Source organism: Babylonia areolata, chromosome 14 (genome assembly GCF_041734735.1).
Source record: "Babylonia areolata isolate BAREFJ2019XMU chromosome 14, ASM4173473v1, whole genome shotgun sequence".
Lineage (NCBI taxonomy): Eukaryota > Metazoa > Mollusca > Gastropoda > Neogastropoda > Buccinidae > Babylonia > Babylonia areolata.
Genome location: NC_134889.1, coordinates 6,451,896 through 6,474,938, shown reverse-complemented (window position 1 = coordinate 6,474,938; position 23,043 = coordinate 6,451,896). Strand labels below are relative to the sequence as shown.

Below are 23,043 nucleotides of genomic sequence, written 5' to 3'. Positions count from 1 at the left end.
CAAAAATTGAAGAGACGACATAACGAAAAACGAAGACTAGAAACAAAGAGTCATAAGAAAGAGGATTTTTTTTTCAGTCGAGAAAAAAATAAAAAAAAAAAAAAATAAAAAAATCTGGAATCACTGGAAATATAAATGAATAACAAAGATCTCGAAATGAAGCCACTGATCATGTTCATGCTTTCTGTCCTGTCAATCATGGCTTTGATTGTGATTGTGATTGTGATTTTTTAAAATTATATTATTATTATTATTATTCATTTATTTTATTTTATTTTATTTTATTTTGTACGCTTATAGTTGACTTCATCAAGTTTTTGCGCCTTATACATAGTAGTAGTCCTTTTTTTTCTTTTTTTAATTCATTTGCCTCTTTTTTTTTCTCAAGGCCTGACTAAGCGCGTTGGGTTACGCTGCTGGTCAGGCATCTGCTTGGCAGATGTGGTGTAGCGTATATGGATTTGCCCGAACGCAGTGACGCCTCCTTGAGCTACCGAAACTGAAACTGAAACTGTGATTGTCAAAAAGAGCAATAAATGGAAAACAAAACCAAAGAAAAAAAATCCTGAACACAGTTTTGTGGCAATTGTCAAAAAAAGGTAGAAAAAAAAAAAGCAGACTGAAAGTCCAGCGCCTTAACCACTCCGCTATTTGCATCCCAACGAGGGTGGAGCTGTCGAAGGCTTCCATATTGACCGGCGCAATAGCCGAGTGGTTAAAGCGTTGGACTTTCAATCTGAGAGTCCCGGGTTCGAATCACGGTGACGGCGCCTGGTGGGTAAAGGGTGGAGATTTTTCCGATCTCCGAGGTCAACACATGTGCAGACCTGCTAGTGCCTGAACCCCCTTCGTGTGTATATGCAAGCAGAAGATCAAATACGCACGTTAAAGATCCTGTAATCCATGTCAGCGTTCGGTGGGTTATGGAAACAAGAACATACCCAGCATGCACACCCCCGAAAGTGGAGTATGGCTGCCTACATGGCGGGGTAAAAACGGTCATACACGTAAAAGCCCACTCGTGTGCATACGAATGAACGTGGGAGTTGCAGCCCACGAACGCAGAAGAAGAAGAAGAAGAAGAAGGCTTCCACAACAGACTATACATCACCACTATAGGCTGGTGGCTGGGCTTGTGAGAAAGAGATGTGGAGACAACACAGAAAACTGTCGTTAAATATGCTGCCTGGGCAGTAAGAACACTTTGCGTTACCATGGATAATGTCTCTACTTTCGAAAGTAGTAGTAGATGTTGTATTAGTTAGTTGTAGCTACAGCAGCAACAGCACCTGCAGTAGTATCAGTAGTAGTAGTAGGAGTAGTAGTAGTAATAGTAATAGTAGTAGTAGCAACAGTGGAAGAAGAAGTAGTAATATATATATATATATATATATATATATGTGTGTGTGTGTGTGTGTGTGTGTGTGTGTAATATTACATTGCCGTTGTTGCACATCATGTCTTCGTACTATACAAATAAGATGAATTATGACCGGGGAAGATTAGCATCAACTTTTTGCCCTATACCAGCATCTTTGCTGACAGACTACATGATCAGCAGAACCTCCAACAACTGCAACAGCAGCAGCAGCCACCACCAACTGCCCACACTGACACGCCAAGCATCGGACGACCCTTCGTCGGACGACCCTTCGTCGTATGCACACCTTTTGGTCGCCTGCGCTTTGCAGGAGCACGTGGTGAAGTTACCGCCCGCTGATTGGCTGGCCACGACGGCCATGTTGTTGGGACAACACCTCACGGCCTTCGCTTGGTCTGTACACGTGTCCTCGGCTGTTCGGTTGTGGCAGTCCGTGAGACAGGCTAAAAACAGGACAGGAAGAGATATGGGATAATGGGTGTGTGTGTGTGTGTTGGGGGGATGGGGGGGGGGGGGGGGAGTGAAAAAGACGTGGAAAAACAAACAAACCAGACTTGTTATTATTATTATTATTGGAACGTTCAGGGTTGTCAGTATGCTGAAAACAAGACGTGAAAAAGTTTTTTTTTAATCAAAAAAAAAAAAAAAAAAGACGTGGGGGAAAAGCAAAAATTATTCCTTTTTTTTTTAATTTATTTTTTTTTAGATCATCAATAGCTGTTCTGTGTTGAACTTCCATCAGACAGACTGAAAACTATATAAAAAAAACACCAGTAAACTTATCAACCAAACCTACCATGCCCAAACCAAACAAACACTCACGCACATGATGCATGTGATGTTTTATCGTTAAGCTTATCGTTTTCTTTTTTTTTCTTTTTTGTCTGTTTTTGTTGTGTGACATTATTCCTTATCAAAGTTATGTATCAATGATGCAGTCTATCAGTATGTTCTTCTGGCATTTCCTGTGTTGTTAATATGATGTATGAAACCAAAGGACACATTATTTTTGATTCACTTGTGTAAACAAAGTTTTAACCCGGTGTTCGGTTGTCTGTGTGTGTGTGTGTGTGTGTCTCCGTGGTAAACTTTAACATTGACATTTTCTCTGCAAATACTTTGTCAGTTGACACCAAATTTGGCATAAAAATAGGAAAAATTCAGTTCTTTCCAGTCATCTTGTTTAAAACAATATTGAACCTCTGGGATGGGCACAAAAAAATTAAAAAATGAAGCCAAATTATATGCAAACTGCATTTACTGCTATATTTATATTTTTTTTTATTCTCTAAAAATAAATAAAACTTCCATGCTTAGCAAAAAAAGTTCCTGTTTGAACAAAAAATGATAATTATGACTGCTCTTGTTGTTGAGTCGAATATCAGATCAAAGTGCCAAGTTTAGAGAATACAAAAAATATAAATATAACAGTAAATGCAGTTTGCATATAATTAGGCTTCATTTTTTTATTTTTTTGTGCCCATCCCAGAGGTGCAATATTGTTTTAAACAAGATGACTAAAAAGAACTGAATTTTTCCTATTTTTATGCCTAATTTGGTGTCAACTGACAAAGTAGTTGCAGAGAAAATGTCAATGTTAAAGTTTACTACGGACACACACACACACACACACACACACACACACAACCGAACACCGGGTTAAAACATAGACTCACTTTGTTTACACAAGTGAGTCAAAAATATTATTTTTTAAAAACTCACGCGCCGTGGAAGCGGCGATAGCGATGGGAGTGGCTTCGCACTGCGCCCCGTACACTTCGTCCGTGCACGTGCAGCGCGTGAGGCCCGCGTGGTTCCGGGTCACCATGCCCCTGCTGCCATAGCAACAGAAGGTCACGTTGCCGGCCGCCTCCTGACCTTGGCCTTGACCCGCGCATTTCAAGGCCGGCCCGTCCTGACAGGCCTCGTCGTAAGAGCACATTTCCCCTGCACGCCGCGGTGGAAAAGAGAAATAAATCAATGTATAACTGAACAGATGAATAAATTAGTACATAAATAAATGAATATGTTTTAAATCATGGACAAAGTATTTTCAAAACGTACTTGTATATATTTGGGGAGAAAAACAAAGGACAGTTTGTGGAAAGTGGGGGGAGGGGGAACGGGGGGGGGGATGGGGAGGGGGAGTAAATGACTGCAGGAACCACACAGAGAGAAAGAGAGAGAGTTGGCCACGATGAAGTACAGAGGAAGAGGTGGGCAGACAGTGTCCAAGAATGACCAGGAATGAGTCTGGTGGAATCCCTGACACTGCATGGTGGTAGGAAGACAAAGACAAAGGTAGAGGAGAAAGAGAGTGGTGGCGTTGTCTTACAGATGCCCCCCCCACCCTCCCTCCTCCACCCAAAACTTCAGCACAAGACAACGGACAGGTGAAGGTGTGACGGTGAATGTGCACACACACACAAGTTTCAAGTTTTAATTATCCTTTCACTCCTATTGGAGTATGGAGGATTGCTGCAAAATACTCTTTTCGTGCCCATAACAAACATTTCCAAATACACAACAATGTCACATAAAAGTTGAGAAAACACAAATGTCTTTTAACTCCAAAAGTATAACAAGGCAACATTTGCAAATCTAATCATCTTACTTACAGCTAAAATGACTTTTTTGCCTCCTTTGAGCATATTACAAAAATTAAAAACCGATTTTGGAGACAAATATTTTTTTATATCAATTTCGTAACTGATCATAATTGGGACATTCCATTATAAAATGAAACTCATCACCAATCACAGACATGTTACAAACCTTACAAAACCGTTACTCTCGTGGTATACACACACACACACACACACACACACACACACACACACACACCTGTGGAATTGTAGGACGGCACGGGGGGCACCAGGTAGACGTCCAAGCGGGGTTCCGGCACAGACAGGTGCTGACAGCGGCAGCCGATGAACTCCTCCTTGCTGGGGTCGAAGATGGTGGCGTGAGTGGAGACGTTGACGCTGCCGTCGTCAAAGCAGCAGTACGTGAAGCGGTGACTGATCGTCTGAGTCGCGGCTGCGTTTTCACAGACCTCCCCGCGTTGGCACATTCGTCCTGGGGGAATGGAGAGACAAGAGATTCGTTCGATTATTGTTTTGTAGTCTGTTCATCCAAGATGATGATATTAGACTGAAAATACGTTATATCATTATTATTATTATTATTATTTGTTATCATTTTCATTTCTATCATAATGGTGATTATTATTATTATTATTATTATTTATTAAACATTATTTGTGAAAATCAATGGCAGGGGAAGAAATATTCAACTGAAAAGGGGGCGGTTGAGGTGGAGGGGGCCGGGGGGGGGGGCGAAGGGGAGGGGATTGAGGAAGGAAAAGAGAGAGAGAGAGAGGGCGGGGGGCGGTGGAGGGGAGGCGGTGGGGGTGGGGTGGGGTGGGGTGGAGTTAAGGGTTGGCATATTCGTCCAGGAGCCAGTTGCATCGCTCGGATGGAAGAGCCTAGTATGGTCGTAACCCGCTAACTGTGTGTAGTGTGGAACTGACCAATGGCGTAGTTCGGTCAACGTAGGCGTTGAGTCACGTGTAACTGTCCAAAAGTTATAACTCTCTCCATACGAACGGTGAAAGAGACGACGCTAACAGCGTTTCACCCCAATTACCACCATCAAAATATTGCAAGCGGAAGGCTTACTCACTCAGTTAATTACTCACTCAGTACGGCCAGTCCTCTCTTCTCCTCTCTACACAGACCCCTCGGATGTCCAGTGGGTGTCTGAATGACCCAACCTTTAGCTTCCGTCATCAGAATTGTGGTATTCTTTGTCAACATTCACGTCTTCAGTATAAGAGCCTTCCGCTTGCAATATTTTGATGATGGTAATTGGGGGTGAAACGCTGTTAACGTCGTCTCTTTCGCCGTTCAATTGGCACCAGCTGGAGAATGGCGAGGCAATGAGACGTGAGATTCTAGGGGGGGGGGGGGGGGGGGGGGGCATTGGCACGTTCGCCTTGAAGAAGAGAGAGAGAGCGAGGAGTGATTTGTGAAGTGGTGGGTGTGGGGGTGGGAGGCAGGGGTGGGGGGTTGGGGGTTGAACGTTAGCACAATCGTCCTGGAGAAGGGGGCAGACAGAGACGGGGGTGGGGTGGTGGTGGGGAGGGGTTAAACATTGGGGACGTTGAGGCTCCGTTGGCGGGGAGGGGACGGGAAGGGAGGGGAGGGGAGGGGAGGCAGGGGGGGAGGAGTTTCGTCAACATCCTTCCTTTCCTGACTCTGTTCTGATCAATAGCACACCTGTTTCACTTTCTCCTTCTGCTCGCAGTCTTGGTGTAATCCTAGACCAGTCTCTTTCCTTCCAACAGCACATTTCGAATATCTGTAAAGTTGCCTATTTGGAACTGCGTAGAATCAGCTCTATCCGCCACTATCTCTCAACCGATGCAGCCAAGACACTTGTATGCTCTCTGCTTCTCTCAAGATTGGATTACTGCAACTCTCTTTTGGCCGGCCTTCCCAAATATCTGTTAGACAGACTCCAACGAATTCAGAATAACGCTGCCACTCATTTGCAGAGCTTCTAAATTTGACCATGTTTCTCCTCTCCTTCAGTCTCTCCACTGGTTGCCTATTTCTGATCGAATAGACTATAAGCTATCCACTCTGACCTTTTCTGCAGTCAATGGATCTGGCCCCAAGTATCTTTCTGAACTCCTCCATATCTATACCCCGTCTCGCCAGCTCCGCTCTTCCTCTGATACTCGACTTCTCAGGATATCTCAAGTCAGAAGTAAGACCTATAGACATAGATCGTTTTCTTTTCAATCGCCAAAGACGTGAAACAAGCTCCCTGATAACCTCCGTCATTCTGATTCCCTCGCATCTTTTAAATCTCGTCTCAAAACTCAACTTTTCCCTCAGCAGTAAGTTCAATTGTGGCAGGTCCACTTCCTTTGCGTTAGCTGTCCTTGACTATGTATGTATACATATGTATGTGTACATAACTACATGCATGTATATGAATGTGTATTGTGTGTGCGTGCGTTTATGTAAGTTTGTGCCTGCCTATGTGTGCGTATGTGTTAGGGTAGCTGTTCGATACACATGTATTGTTAAAATGTATGTATGCAGTGTGTGTGTGTGTGTGTGTGTGTGTGTGTGTGTGTGTGTGTGTGTGTGTAGTCATATTTTGTTATGTGTATGTAACATAGATGTAATGTTTTATGTTAACAAAGCGTTTCTGTAAAGCACCTAGAGCAGATTTCTGGATAGTGTGCTATATAAGTATCCATTATTATTATTATTATTCGTCATAGCAAAGGAGCACTGAAATGTTTATTGTCATTAGCTGTACACCTCTAGTAACAATGGGTGGGCGGGGGAACGGGGGGGGGGGGTGAGGGGGGGATACAAATCACAACAATAAAGGTAAAAAATAATTCTACTCCCAACCTCCGCCCCCCCTCCCCAAACCCCCTCCCTCCCACACACACACACCAACGCCCCTCCACACACACACACACACCCGACCCGCCATTCCAATCCCACCCCCACACCCACCACCCAGCCACACAACAACAACAACAACAAGCCCTCCTCCACTCCATCCCACCCCCCCACCCCCACCCACCCCCACCCCTGTACCTTCACCGCGGGTCGCCAGGGCCCAGGCCTCGAGCTTTGCCGGCAGGGTCAGGTCCAGCTTGCACACGCAGTTGAAGGTGGAGCCCGAGGAGGAGCGGTTGCCGTGGGCGGTCATGTTCCTCTGCAGGCAGCAGTAGTAGGAGGGGCTGCTCTCGTCCACACCCTCGGGCACTGACCCTCCCCCCAGCTCCGGGAAACAGGCGGGACCCGTGGTACATGCTGTCTCCTCCTCCTCTGATGATGATGATGATGATAAACAGTATTTATAATTATACCCCCTGACGGGCGCAATTAGCCGAGTAGTTGTATTTATATTTGTATTTCTTTGTATCACAACAGATTTCTCTGTGTGAAATTCGGGCTGCTCTCCCCAGGGAGAGCGCGTCGCTACACTACAGCGCCACCCTTTTTCTTTTTTTTTCTTTTTTTTCCCCCCTGCGTGCAGTTTTATTTGTTTTTTTCCTATCGAAGTGGAATTTTATACAGAATTTTGCCAGGAACAACCCTTTTGTTGCCGTGGGTTGTTGTACGTGCGCTAAGTGCATGCTGCACACGGGACCTCGGTTTATCGTCTCATCCGAATGACTAGCGTCCAGACCACCACTCAAGGTCTAGTGGAGGGGGAGAAAATATCGGCGGCTGAGCCGTGATTCGAACCAGCGCGCTCAGATTCTCTCGCTTCCTAGGCGGACGCGTTACCTCTAGGCCATCACTCCACTGTTAAAGCATTGGACTTTCAATCTGAGGGTTCCGGCCTCGAATCTGGGTAACGGCGCCTGGTGGGTAAAGGGTGGAGATTTTTTCCGATCTCCCAGGTCAACATATGTGCAGACCTGCTTGTGCCTGAACCCTCTTTCGTGTGTACACGCAAGCAGAAGATCAAATACGCACGTTAAAGATCCTGTAATCCATGTCAGCGTTCGGCGGGTTATGGAAACAAGAACATGCCTAACATGCACACCCCCGAAAACGGAATATGGCTGCCTATAAGGCGGGGCAAAAACGGTCGTACACGTAAAATCCCACTCGTATACATGTATACGAGTGAATGTGGGAGTTGTTGCCCACGAACGAAGAATAAGAAGAATATACTCCCGAAAACGGAGCATGGCTGCCTACATGGCGGGGTAAAAAAAAAAAGGCCATACACGTAAAAGCCCACTCGTGTACATGTAAAACTATACAAGTGAACGTGGGAGTTGCAGCCCACGAACGATGACGACGAAGAAAAAGAAGAAGAAGAATGCCGCGACAAGAATGCGAAGAAGAAGAAGAAGAATGCCGCGACAAGAATGCGAAGAATGCGAAGAAGAAGAAGAATGCGAAGAAGAAGAAGAAGAATGCGAAGAAGAAGAAGAATGCGAAGAAGAAGAAGAATGCGAGAAGAAGAAGAATGCGAAGAAGAAGAAGAATGCGAGAAAAATGCGAAGAATGCGAAGAAGAAGAAGAATGCGAAGAAGAAGAAGAATGCGAAGAAGAAGAAGAAGAAGAATGCGAAGAAGAAGAAGAAGAATGCGAAGAAGAAGAAGAATGCGAAGAAGAAGAAGAAGAATGCGACGAAGAAGAAGAAGAAGAAGAATGCGAAAGAAGAATGCGAAGAAGAAGAAGAATGCGAAGAAGAAGAAGAAGAATGCTGCGAAGAAGAAGAAGAAGAATGCGAAGAAGAAGAAGAAGAATGCGAAGAAGAAGAAGAAGAAGAAGAAGAAGAAGAATGCGAAGAAGAAGAAGAATGCGAAGAAGAAGAAGAAGAAGAATGCGAAGAAGAAGAATGCGAAGAAGAAGAAGAATGAGAAGAAGAATGCGAAGAAGAAGAAGAATGCGAAGAAGAAGAAGAAGAAGAATGCAAAGAAGAAGAAGAATGCGAAAGAAGAATGCGAAGAAGAAGAAGAAGAATGCGAGAAGAAGAAGAAGAAGAAGAAGAATGCGAGAAGAATGCGAAGAAGAAGAATGCGAGAAGAATGCGAAGAAGAAGAATGCGAAGAAGAAGAATGCGAAGAAGAAGAAGAAGAAGAATGCGAAGAAGAAGAAGAAGAATGCGAAGAAGAAGAAGAAGAAGAATGCGAAGAAGAAGAAGAATGCGAAGAAGAAGAAGAATGAGAAGAAGAAGAAGAAGAAGAATGCGAAGAAGAAGAATGCGAAGAAGAAGAAGAAGAATGCGAAGAAGAAGAATGCGAAGAAGAAGAAGAATGCGAAGAAGAAGAAGAAGAAGAAGAATGCGAAGAAGAAGAAGAAGAAGAATGCGAAGAAGAGGAAGAAGAATAAGAATGCGAAGAAGAAGAAGAAGAAGAAGAATATACCCCTGAAAGGTACATGTATACAAGTGAACTGTGCGTGGGAGCTGCTGCCCACGAACGAAGAAGAAGTAGCATTTATATTAGCGCCGAATCGTGTGCAGAGACTATATACATATCAAAGTGCTGCTTTCACACCTAGTCACTCTCATGCATGCGTAACTGGCTCTAAACTGGAGAAACTGAAGACAAGGAAGAGGGTGGGAGGGTGGTGGGGAGGGGTGATGGTTAGGGGTGGGATGGGGGGTTTGTGTGACAAGAGTCAAGAAGAAGAACGAACTTTTGTCAATGATTATCAGAGGCAGACATCGACACGCCTATTACTTGTGCATTCTTTACGGGCATGTTTCACACACACACACACACACACACACACACCACTAATACATGTGACAACAGCAGTGCAGGGTCTCCTCTGGTGTGTGGCCTCCTGGCGACCAAACATCGATGGTTCCCTGCAGACTGCCGAGACTGGAATTGTGACGGACGAACCGGGGTGTGGGCCGTGTATGGGGGAACTGAATCTAAATGAGTAATGCCACTGAAACGGTGCAGATAATGGGGCAGCAAAAACAACAACAACAACAACAACAACAAAACCAAAGAAAAACAACAACAAAAACTAATACATGTCAACTGAATCCATCGAACTATTCAGATTTTTTTTTTTTAATTATATGACGGATTTTTTTTTTAAGTGTATCACAAGTGAGTCTTGAAAGCTTTGCCTCTCTTGTTGTTCCTCACTCTATAACTTCGTTCGAACGTTCAAAATACACAACAGAAAAAAAAGCAAAGAAGGGAAAATGAATTCAAATGACAGGTCTCTTTTTTCTTTTTCTTTCATTTACTGATGTATATTGTTTGGGGTATTTGTGTTTTTCAAGTGTTATAACTTGTGTAAGTAATACTATCCTGTAATGTTTTTGGTGTTAACATTTTTTTTTTAAATGATAATGATAATAACAAGAGAGGCAAGGCCTTCAAGACTTACATGTGATACACTTTTTAAAAAAAAAAACAAGCTTTTTATGTATTGAGTATAATGCATTTACTGTTATATTTATATTTTTTGTATTCTCTAAACTTGGCAATTTGATCTGATATTCGACCCAACCAAAGATCTGCCATTATTATTTTTTGTTCAAACAGGAACTTCTTTTGCTGAGCATGGAAGTTTTGTTTATTGCAAACGTTTTGGTGCAGTGGGTTAAATAAGGGAAATTACTCTGTAATTAATGCTTGGGGACTTAGTTTGCTTTAAAATGATCTTTCTCATCTTAAACATTACATTTTGAAATTATACTCAATACATAAAAAGCTTGGATTTTTTTTATAAAAAGTGCATCACAAGTGAGTCTTGAAGGCCTTGCCTCTCTTGTTTCAAAATGTAATGTTTAAGATGAGAAAGATCAGTTTAAAGCAAATTAAGTCCCCTAGCATTAATCAGAGTAATTTCCTTTTTTTACTCTCTGCACCAAAACGTTTGCAAAATAAATAAAACTTCCATGCTTAGCAAAAAAAGTTCCTGTTTGAACAAAAAATGATAATTATGACTGCTCTTGTTGTTGAGTCGAATATCAGATCAAAGTGCCAAGTTTAGAGAATACAAAAAATATAAATATAACAGTAAATGCAGTTTGCATATAATTAGGCTTCATTTTTTTATTTTTTTGTGCCCATCCCAGAGGTGCAATATTGTTTTAAACAAGATGACTAAAAAGAACTGAATTTTTCCTATTTTTATGCCTAATTTGGTGTCAACTGACAAAGTAGTTGCAGAGAAAATGTCAATGTTAAAGTTTACTACGGACACACACACACACACACACACACACACACACACAACCGAACACCGGGTTAAAACATAGACTCACTTTGTTTACACAAGTGAGTCAAAAATATTATTTTTTTAAAAACTCACGCGCCGTGGAAGCGGCGATAGCGATGGGAGTGGCTTCGCACTGCGCCCCGTACACTTCGTCCGTGCACGTGCAGCGCGTGAGGCCCGCGTGGTTCCGGGTCACCATGCCCCTGCTGCCATAGCAACAGAAGGTCACGTTGCCGGCCGCCTGCTGGCCTTGACCTTGGGTCGCGCATTTCAAGGCCGGCCCGTCCAGACAGGCCTCGTCGTAAGAGCACATTTCCCCTGCACGCCGCGGTGGAAAAGAGAAATAAATCAATGTGTAACTGAACAGATGAATAAATTAGTACATAAATAAATGAATATGTTTTAAATCATGGACAAAGTATTTTCAAAACGTACTTGTATATATTTGGGGAGAAAAACAAAGGACAGTTTGTGGAAAGTGGGGGGAGGGGGAACGGGGGGGGGATGGGGAGGGGGAGTAAATGACTGCAGGAACCACACAGAGAGAAAGAGAGAGAGTTGGCCACGATGAAGACAGAGGAAGAGGTGGGCAGACAGACAGTATCCAAGAATGACCAGGAATGAGTCTGGTGGAATCCCTGAGACTGCATGGTGGCAGGAAGACAAAGACAAAGGTAGAGGAGAAAGAGAGTGGTGGCGTTGTCTTACGGATGCCCCCCCCCCCACCCTCCCTCCTCCACCCAAAACTTCAGCACAAGACAACGGACAGGTGAAGGTGTGACGGTGAATGTGCACACACACACAAGTTTCAAGTTTCAAGTTTTAATTATCCTTTCACTCCTATTGGAGTATGGAGGATTGCTGCAAAATACTCTTTTCGTGCCCATAACAAACATTTCCAAATACACAACAATGTCACATAAAAGTTGAGAAAACACAAATGTCTTTTAACTCCAAAAGTATAACTAGGCAACATTTGCAAATCTAATCATCTTACTTACAGCTAAAATGACTTTTTTGCCTCCTTTGAGCATATTACAAAAATTAAAAACCGATTTTGGAGACAAATATTTTTTTATATCTATTTCGTAACTGATCATAATTGGGACATTCCATTATAAAATGAAACTCATCACCAATCACAGACATGTTACAAACCTTACAAAACCGTTACTCTCGTGGTACACACACACACACACACACACACACACACACACACACACACACACACACACCTGTGGAATTGTAGGACGGCACGGGGGGCACCAGGTAGACGTCCAAGCGGGGTTCCGGCACAGACAGGTGCTGACAGCGGCAGCCGATGAACTCCTCCTTGCTGGGGTCGTAGATGGTGGCGTGAGTGGAGACGTTGACGCTGCCGTCGTCAAAGCAGCAGTACGTGAAGCGGTGACTGATCGTCTGAGTCGCGGCTGCGTTTTCACAGACCTCCCCGCGTTGGCACATTCGTCCTGGGGGAATGGAGAGACAAGAGATTCGTTCGATTATTGTTTTGTAGTCTGTTCATCCAAGATGATGATATTAGACTGAAAATACGTTATATCATTATTATTATTATTATTATCATTTGTTATCATTTTCATTTCTATCATAATGGTGATTATTATTATTATTATTAATTAGACATCATTTGTGAAAATCAATGGCAGGGGAAGAAATATTCAACTGAAAAGGTGGAGGGGGCGGGGGTGGGGGGGGCGAAGGAGAGGGGATTGAGGAAGGAAAAGAGAGAGAGAGAGAGAGAGAGAGAGAGAGAGAGAGAGAGAGAGAACATAATGTGGAAAAGACAGATTACAAAATGTAAAATGCAGAGGGTGAGTGTCCGTGACTGGATCAAGAAAAACATAATATTGGAAGAGCGTGTGTGAGAGGGGAGGGGAGGGGGATATGTGGGAAGTGGGATGAGAACAGAAAATTAATCAATTATCAAATATTGTATGCAATACTATTAAGACAAATAGGGGGGCGTGAGATTGTATGGTGGCGGAGGGCTTGGGGAGGGGGGGGGGGCAAGGGGGAGTTAAGCGTTGACATATTCGTCCTAAAGAGGAGAATGTATGAGGGGGAAGGCGGGGGTGGGGGGGGGGGGTTAAGCGTTGGTGTATTCGTCGGGGAGAAGGGACAGAGAGAGAGGGGGGGCGTGAATTATTTGTGGGCGGGCGACGGGTGGTGGAGGGGCGGCGGTGGGGGTGGGGGTGGGGTGGGGTGGAGTTAAGGGTTGGCATATTCGTCCAGGAGCCAGTTGCATCGCTCGGATGGAAGAGCCTAGTATGGTCGTAACCCGCTAACTGTGTGTAGTGTGGAACTGACCAATGGCGTAGTTCGGTCAACGTAGGCGTTGAGTCACGTGTAACTGTCCAAAAGTTATAACTCTCTCCATACGAACGGCGAAAGAGACGAGGTTAACAGCGTTTCACCCCAATTACCACCATCAAAATATTGCAAGCGGAAGGCTCTTATACTGAAGACGTGAATGTTGACAAAGAATACCACAATTCTGACGACGGAAGCTAAAGGTTGGGTCATTCGGACACCCACTGGACATCCGAGGGGTCTGTGTAGAGGAGAAGAGAGGACTGACCGTACTGAATGAGTTAATTAACCAAGCAATGCAACTGGCACCAGCTGGAGAATGGCGAGGCAATGAGACGTGAGATTCTAGGGGGGGGGGGGGGGGGCATTGGTACGTTCGCCTTGAAGAAGAGAGAGAGAGCGAGGAGTGATTTGTGAAGTGGTGGGGGTGGGGGTGGGAGGCAGGGGTGGGGGGTTGGGGGGTTGAGCATTAGCACAATCGTCCTGGAGAAGGGGGCAGACAGAGACGGGGGTGGGGTGGTGGTGGGGAGGGGTTAAACATTGGGGACGTTGAGGCTCCGTTGGCGGGGAGGGGACGGGAAGGGAGGGGAGGGGAGGCAGGGGGGGGAGGAGTTTCGTCAACATCCTTCCTTTCCTGACTCTGTTCTGATCAATAGCACACCTGTTTCACTTTCTCCTTCTGCTCGCAGTCTTGGTGTAATCCTAGACCAGTCTCTTTCCTTCCAACAGCACATTTCGAATATCTGTAAAGTTGCCTATTTGGAACTGCGTAGAATCAGCTCTATCCGCCACTATCTCTCAACCGATGCAGCCAAGACACTTGTATGCTCTCTGCTTCTCTCAAGATTGGATTACTGCAACTCTCTTTTGGCCGGCCTTCCCAAATATCTGTTAGACAGACTCCAACGAATTCAGAATAACGCTGCCACTCATTTGCAGAGCTTCTAAATTTGACCATTTCTCCTCTCCTTCAGTCTCTCCACTGGTTGCCTATTTCTGATCGAATAGACTATAAGCTATCCACTCTGACCTTTTCTGCAGTCAATGGATCTGGCCCCAAGTATCTTTCTGAACTCCTCCATATCTATACCCCGTCTCGCCAGCTCCGCTCTTCCTCTGATACTCGACTTCTCAGGATACCTCAAGTCAGAAGTAAGACCTATAGACATAGATCGTTTTCTTTTCAATCGCCAAAGACGTGGAACAAGCTCCCTGATAACCTCCGTCATTCTGATTCCCTCGCATCTTTTAAATCTCGTCTCAAAACTCACCTTTTCCCTTAGCAGTAAGTTCAATTGTGGCAGGTCCACTTCCTTTGCGTTAGCTGTGCTTGACTCTGTATGTATACATATGTATGTGTACATAACTACATGCATGTATATGAATGTGTATTGTGTGTGCGTGCGTTTATGTAAGTTTGTGCCTGCCTATGTGTGCGTATGTGTTAGGGTAGCTGTTAGATACACATGTATTGTTAAAATGTATGTATGCAGTGTGTGTGTGTGTGTGTGTGTGTGTGTGTGTGTGTGTGTGTGTGTGTGTAGTCATATTTTGTTATGTGTATGTAACATAGATGTAATTTTTTTATGTTAACAAAGCGTTTTTGTAAAGCACCTAGAGCAGATTTCTGGATAGTGTGCTATATAAGTATCCATTATTATTATTATTATTCGTCATAGCAAAGGAGCACTGAAATGTTTATTGTCATTAGCTGTACACCTCTAGTAACAAGGGGTGGGCGGGGGAACGGGGGGGGTGAGGGGGGGATACAAATCACAACAATAAAGGTAAAAAAATAATTCTACTCCCAACCTCCGCCCCCCCCCCCCTCCCTCAACCCCCTCCCTCCCACACACACACACCAACTCCCCTCCACACACACACACTCACACACCCGACCCTCCAATCCCACCCCCACACCCACCACCCAGCCACACAACAACAACAACAACAAGCCCTCCTCCACTCCATCCCACCCCCACCCCCACCCCCCCCCACCCCTGTACCTTCACCGCGGGTCGCCAGGGCCCAGGCCTCGAGCTTTGCCGGCAGGGTCAGGTCCAGCTTGCACACGCAGTTGAAGGTGGAGCCCGAGGAGGAGCGGTTGCCGTGGGCGGTCATGTTCCTCTGCAGGCAGCAGTAGTAGGAGGGGCTGCTCTCGTCCACACCCTCGGGCACTGACCCTCCCCCCAGCTCCGGGAAACAGGCGGGACCCGTGGTACATGCTGTCTCCTCCTCTGATGATGATGATGATGATAAACAGTATTTATAATTATACCCCCTGACGGGCGCAATTAGCCGAGTAGTTGTATTTATATTTGTATTTCTTTGTATCACAACAGATTTCTCTGTGTGAAATTCGGGCTGCTCTCCCCAGGGAGAGCGCGTCGCTACACTACAGCGCCACCCTTTTTCTTTTTTTTCTTTTTTTCCCCCCTGCGTGCAGATTTATTTGTTTTTTTCCTATCGAAGTGGAATTTTAAACAGAATTTTGCTAAGAACAACCCTTTTGTTGCCGTGGGTTGTTGTACGTGCGCTAAGTGCATGCTGCACACGGGACCTCGGTTTATCGTCTCATCCGAATGACTAGCGTCCAGACCACCACTCAAGGTCTAGTGGAGGGGGAGAAAATATCGGCGGCTGAGCCGTGATTCGAACCAGCGCGCTCAGATTCTCTCGCTTCCTAGGCGGACGCGTTACCTCTAGGCCATCACTCCACTGTTAAAGCATTGGACTTTCAATCTGAGGGTTCCGGGCTCGAATCTGGGTAACGGCGCCTGGTGGGTAAAGGGTGGAGATTTTTTCCGATCTCCCATGTCAACATATGTGCAGACCTGCTTGTGCCTGAACCCCCTTTCGTGTGTACACGCAAGCAGAAGATCAAATACGCACGTTAAAGATCCTGTAATCCATGTCAGCGTTTGGTGCATCATGGAAACAAGAACATGCCTAACATGCACACCCCCGAAAACGGAATATGGCTGCCTATAAGGCGGGGCAAAAAGGGTCGTACACGTAAAATCCCACTCGTATACATGTATAAGAGTGAATATGGGAGTTGTTGCCCACGAACGAAGAATAAGAAGAATATACTCCCGAAAACGGAGCATGGCTGCCTACATGACGGGGTAAAAAAAAAAGGCCATGCACGTAAAAGCCCACTCGTGTACATGTAAAACTATACAAGTGAACGTGGGAGTTTCAGCCCACGAACGACGACGACGACGACGAAGAAGAAGAAGAATGCGAGAAGAATGCGAAGAAGAAGAAGAAGAATGTGAAGAAGAAGAAGAAGAAGAATGCGAAGAAGAAGAAGAATGCAAAGAAGAAGAAGAATGCGAAAGAAGAATGCGAAGAAGAAGAAGAATGCGAAGAAGAAGAAGAATGCGAAGAAGAAGAAGAAGAAGAATGCGAAGAAGAATGCGAGAAGAATGCGAAGAAGAAGAAGAAGAATGCGAAGAAGAATGCGAGAAGAATGCGAAGAAGAAAAATGCGAAGAAGAAGAAGAATGCGAAGAAGAAGAATGCGAAGAAGAAGAAGAAGAATGCGAAGAAGAAGAAGAAGAATGCGAAGAAGAAGAAGAAGAAGAAGAAGAATATACCCCTGAAAGGTACATGTATACCAGTGATCTGAACGTGGGAGCTGCAGCCCAAGAACGAAGAAGAAGTAGCATTTATATAGCGCCGAATCGTGTGCAGAGACTATATACATATCAAAGTGCTGCTTTCACACCTAGTTATTCACATGCATGCGTAACTGGCTCTAAACTGGAGAAACCGAAGACAAGGAAGAGGGTGGGAGGGTGGTGAGGAGGGGTGATGGTTAGGGGTGGGTTGGGGGGTTTGTGTGACAAGAGTCAAGAAGAACGAACTTTTGTCAATGATTATCAGAGGCAGACATCGACACGTGTATTACTCGTACATTCTTTACGGGCACGTTTCTCTCACACACACACACACAAACACACACACACACACACACACACACACACACACACACACACACACATCACTAATACATGTGACAACAGCAGTGCAGGGTCTCCTCTGGTGTGTGGCCTCCTGGCGACCAAACATCGATGGTTCCCTGCAGACTGCCGAGACTGGAATTGTGACGGACGAACCAGGGTGTGGCCGTGTATGGGGGAACTGAATCTAAATGAGTAATGCCACTGAAACGGTGCAGATAATGGGGCAGCAAAAACAACAACAACAACAACAAAACCAAAGAAAAACAACAACAAAAACTAATACATGTCAACTGAATCCATCGAACTATTCACATTTTTTTTTTTTTAATTATATGACGGACTGAGCCGTGATTTGGGTACGAAGAGATTGCCTGAACAGGGATTCACAGTTTTGAGATTTGTTTTGAATGACTGTGAGGGTGAGAGTCAACAAAAATAAACCACAGAATAAAGTACAAGATCAGCACTCTATGTTATAAATGTATTCACAAATTTGCCCCTTCCTATCTTTGTGGCTGTCTTCACCTCTACTCTCCATCTCGCTCTCTACGATCGGCTTCGGATCCCCTCTGTTTATGCATACCCAGATTCAAGCACTCCACTGTTGGACGCCGTTCTTTCTCTGTCTCTGGACCTTGCATTTGGAATGAACTTCCTCTTTCGCTTCGTCAGGTCTCCGCACTCAGCTCTTTCGAGTCTGGCCTTAAAACCCACCTCTTCACAAGATAGCCTCCCTCCCCTGCCTCTTCCTTGTCTTCAGTTTCTTCAGTTTTAGAGTTATGCATGCGTGTAAATGACTGGTGTGACAGCGCTTAGATTTGTCTCTGCACAAGATTCAACGCTATATAAATACTATCATCATTATTATTATTATTATTACTAATTATTGAAAAAAAATGCCTTTGATCGGATACCACCTATTTGGTATTTCTCTTTTCTTTTCTTTCTTTTTTTAAAAATATTTTTTTTACTGCGTACTAAAACGCACCAAGATTTACGGTCATCACCACAAAGTGTGCAAAATGTTTGGTGACTGTAAATAGTCTAATTTCATGTTAATATTGACCAGTAGCGTTATTTTACTTATTTGTATGCCTATTTGTTGTTGTCGTTGTTTCAGTGTTTTTGTTTGTTTCTTTTTTACTTACTGTTTATGAACACGTCATTTGATACAAATGCATGATAATCATGGTTCATCACCCGTCGTGTTACAATTGAAGTACAACCTGTGAACACAGCATGAGCTGTAAGCTTGTTGATGCTCCTTTGTACATATTTGTTTGCATTGTAATCATACATACAGTTAAACAATTAAAGATTGTTTAAACCAAGTGAGCCAAACCCGACTGCCTCCGTGGCAGAACCATAGACATATATATATATAGATGTATATATGTACTTCAGTGGGCGAAACCCACGCCCTTACCTCTCGGACGTATATTCTATTTATAGGTTCGTTGCCTTGACCTCAGTGACGCATTGAATCCGGGACGTCTCGACCTTTTACCTATGACCGTTATCTCAGGTAAACACGCTTCCCATGAGACTCCTGTAAACGGATGTGTTGAGTCACTCAGTGACGGACACTGTGGCAGTGTACCGCTGGTGAGGCCAACAGGGTGGGCCACTGGTCTCAAAATAGAGTGGCAACCTGAGCATCACGAAGGACCGGCCGGAAAAGCATATTTGCACTGAGCAAAAGAGAGGAGTTTACTTAATATTGTACTCTCTCTCTCTCTCTCTCTCTCTCTCTCTCTCTCTCACTGTGTGTGTGTGTGTGTGTGTGTCGCTTAATCCTTGAATAAAAAGCGTTTTGAGTTTTGAAAAAAAAAAGAAAAAAGTTTTGAGTTCTCTCTCTCTCTCTCTCTCTCTCTCCAGAATTAAATTTCTTTTGTTTTTGTTTTTTTTCAGTTTGTTTTTGTTTTGTTTTTGTTTTTGTTTTTTGGGGGGGGGTTAGATTATACATGTACCCTGGAGTAATAAGTCAAATTCTCGTGCGAAAAAAAATTCCCTGGAACAAAAATTCTTCTAAGAGTTTTACTCCGGAGTGATTTTCATGGAGAGTTAAATTCTCGTGTTGGTGACACCTACTTGAAAGAATGGATTTACTGGTCACCGGGGAGGGACGTGACTGATGAGTGGGTGACGAATAAGATTTCTCTTACCCGGTCAGTTTCACTCCCGGGCTAAAATATTGTTTTGATGACAATACGTTTGTGTTATAAAAGAATTCAGTTTAGGCAGTTTTATATCTGTCATTATAAATGTGTGCTGATCTACTGATTTATGTGTTTACCAACTCTATCTATTGATCTATTCATGAAACCATTCATCTATTTGTTTATATATATATTCATTCATTCCTTTATTTATCAACTGTTTCAGTTATTTAATCGTGAAGGTGGCAGAATGGTTAAGATGGGTGGGTGCGGGTGTGGTGCTGATTATCTGGTTGTGGTTTTCCGCAATTTATCTTTATTCTTATCTGTCTATTATAATCAATGTGCAATATAGTAGGCTATGCTTATAATTATATTCAAAATAATGTTTCTTAATTCTTCCTGTTTTTACATTAAGAATACCAGTTATTACCTGCAGTGTGTGGATGTAGGTATGAAACGGTGTATGTGATATTTTTTTTTACATTTGTGTCTTCGTAATATTCATATTGTTGACTTTTACAGTTCTGGTCCCCATGTTGTTTACTTGTCTATGTTGTGATAATGCACCTGACCAAATTTCTCCAGTTGGAGATAATAAAGTTATTCTTATTTTTATTCTTATTATACAGTCTGTGAGGGTCTGGGTTCGAATCCTGCCCTCGCCTTTCCTCCCGAGTTTGACTGGAAAATCAGACTGAGAGTCTATAGGCATTCTGATGATACGATAAACAGAGGTTTGGCACGCGGCATTTGGCACACTGAAAAAGAACCCATGGCATTCAGAGTGTTGTCCTCTGGCAAACTTGACCATATACTTATATGAGGCATTGAAGAGACTTCGAATTGTTATTTCGTGAATGTTGTTGAGTTTTGTATTAGCTATTCTGATGATACGATAAACAGAGGTTTGGCACGCATTTGGCGCACTGAAAAAGAACCCATGACAACCAAAGTGCTGTCCTCTGGCAAACTTGGCCATATACTTATATGAGGCATTGAAGAGACTTCGGATTGTTATTTAGTGAATGTTGTTGAACATTGTATCAGCGACGTTTGGTTGATTTGTGATGTTGGTTTATCGTGTCAAGTCATTTTCCTTATTTATTTTCTTGTATGACCCCCTTCAGTAAGGGGCTTTGGCCTTAATCTGAATAAAACATCGTTATCGTTATCGTTATCCCGAGCTTGGCTGGAAAATCAGACTGAGAGTCTATAGGCATTCGGATGATACGATAAACAGAGGTTTGGCACGCATTTGGCGCACTGAAAAAGAACCCATGGCAACCAGAGTGTTGTCCTCTGGCAAACTTTTGTAGACTGAAGAAATCCAACTCTGATAGCTACGCAAATGTGTCAGTATATATATGCATGCACTCAAGGGCTGGGTTATGCCGTGCTGGTCATATAACAGATGTTGTGTAGCGCATAACTGTGGATTTGTCCGAACGCAGTGACGGGCGCAATAGCCAAGTGGTTAAAGCGTTGGACTGTCAATCTGAGGGTTCCCGGGTTCAAATCACGGTGACGGCGCCTGGTGGGTGAAGGGTGGAGATTTTTTCCGATCTCCCAGGTCAACATATGTGCAGACCTGCTCGTGCCTGAACCCCCTTCGTGTGTCTACGCAAGCAGAAGATCAAATACGCACGTTAAAGATCCCGTAATCCATGTCAGCGTTCGGTGGGTTATGGAAACAAGAACATACCCAGCATGCAACACCCCCGAAAACGGAGTATGGCTGCCTACATGGCGGGGTAAAAACGGTCATACACGTAAAAGCCCACTCGTGTGCATACAGGTGAACGTGGGAGTTGCAGCCCACGAACGCAGAAGAAGAAGAAGAAGAGTCCGAACGCAGTGATGCCTCCTTGAGAAAGTGAAACACACTACTGACCTGAACAGTTTGTGGTGATGACACTGCAGAGCAAAAGAACGATGACGGTGATGCTGAATGCCGTCTTCATTGTCATCTTCGTCATCAGGCTGTGGTCTGCAAAAGGGTAACAACACAAAAGGTCAAGTTCAGTGTGTGTGTATGTATGCCAGTATGTCTGTTGATCTGTGTGTGTGTGTGTGTGTGTGTGTGTGTGTGTGTGTGTGTGTGTGTGTGTGTGACAACATCTACAATTCTGCCCCCAAAGACAGAATGAATAGAGTTCACAACAAGACGTAGACGTTCGTTCACTCCGTCAGTCACAAAGACTGAGAAGTATAGGTGGAGAGAAAGAAAATTAATGTTGAGCCATCTATCTATCTGAAAAATAACTTTATCGCTACTTATGTCTGTCACAACACACACACACACACACACACACACACACACACACATGCGCGCTGGGTGGGGTGGGGGTGGGGGGTTAGTAGGTGCGGGTACCTGTGTGTTTAAAGTCTAAAACACACACACACACACACACACATACACGCGCGCGCGCGCGCGCGGGGTGGGGTGGGGGTGGGGGGTTGGTAGGTGTGGGTACGTGTGTGTTTAAAGTCTAAACTAAACAGTATAAAATGCCAGGTAGGAAAGAGAAAGAGAGACAGACCGGCAGAGACAGAGACACTATAAAGATCGACAGAGAGACACTGAGAGGGGTGCAGGGGCCGGAGTGTGGGGTGGGGGGGGGTGGGAGGGAGGGGGAAGGGAGACAAAGAGACACTGATCAACGTTAAGCTCACTCACCAACAAACAACCGAAATTGAACCAAACTTTCGCTCAGTCGCTGATGATTCAGAATACCAGCGGGAAGGTAAGAGAGAAACAGACAGAGAGAGCAAGAGAGAATTGAATTGAATTGAATAAATCTCATTTTCTGAGGGTAAAACAGTAAGCAAAATAATGCTCTTTTATTTTCCATGCAGCCCTCGAAGGGGAAACAGTAACATAAACAAACAAGGGGAATCATTATATCAGTGCATCATGCATATTATAGTCATGGATACATGAATGGTAATTTGACATTTTACAACACGAAACAGAGGAGAATAAGAGGAGAGAGAAAAAGGGGACAGAGAGAGTACAAAAAAAATAAAATAAAATAACATAGGTCAAGATAATTATCAATCCGACGCAATGAATAAAATTAAATGAAAAAAATATATATATACGATAAAAAAATAAAAATTATAAAATAAAAAAAAACACACCAAAAAATTAGGCTAAAATTAGCATGCACGTGTTACAGAAAGCAGTAATAGAAATAACGCCATTTAAATACTTCTGGGAGCAAAACAAAAACAAAGAGAGAGAAAGAGAGAGAATTGGTTTGAATTGAATAAATTTCATTTTCTGAGGGTAAAACAGTAAGCAAAATAACGCTTTTTTTTACATCCAACCCTCGAAAGGGAAACAGTAACATAAACAAAGGGGGGAATCATTATATCAGTACAGCAAGCATAATTATTATAGTCATGGATACATGAATGGTCATTTGACATTTTACAACACTAAATAGA

At 43.8% G+C, this 23,043-nt stretch overlaps 1 protein-coding gene across 1 annotated transcript in view; it reads right to left on the bottom strand.

Moving 5' to 3' along the window:
• Positions 1 to 1,379: 1,379 nt before the first annotated feature.
• The window catches only part of LOC143289464 (uncharacterized), a 22,388-nt gene continuing 724 nt past the window's right edge, over positions 1,380 to 23,043 (bottom strand). The window contains exons 2-9 of the mRNA XM_076598436.1: positions 21,485 to 21,580; positions 15,468 to 15,698; positions 12,366 to 12,599; positions 11,224 to 11,448; positions 7,009 to 7,242; positions 4,226 to 4,459; positions 3,104 to 3,328; positions 1,380 to 1,824 (exon numbers count right to left, since the gene is read on the bottom strand). Coding sequence (XP_076454551.1) covers positions 1,547 to 1,824; positions 3,104 to 3,328; positions 4,226 to 4,459; positions 7,009 to 7,242; positions 11,224 to 11,448; positions 12,366 to 12,599; positions 15,468 to 15,698; positions 21,485 to 21,569 — 1,746 coding nt within the window. The 5' untranslated portion in view covers positions 21,570 to 21,580 and the 3' untranslated portion in view covers positions 1,380 to 1,546. The remainder of the gene's footprint in view (positions 1,825 to 3,103; positions 3,329 to 4,225; positions 4,460 to 7,008; positions 7,243 to 11,223; positions 11,449 to 12,365; positions 12,600 to 15,467; positions 15,699 to 21,484; positions 21,581 to 23,043) is intronic.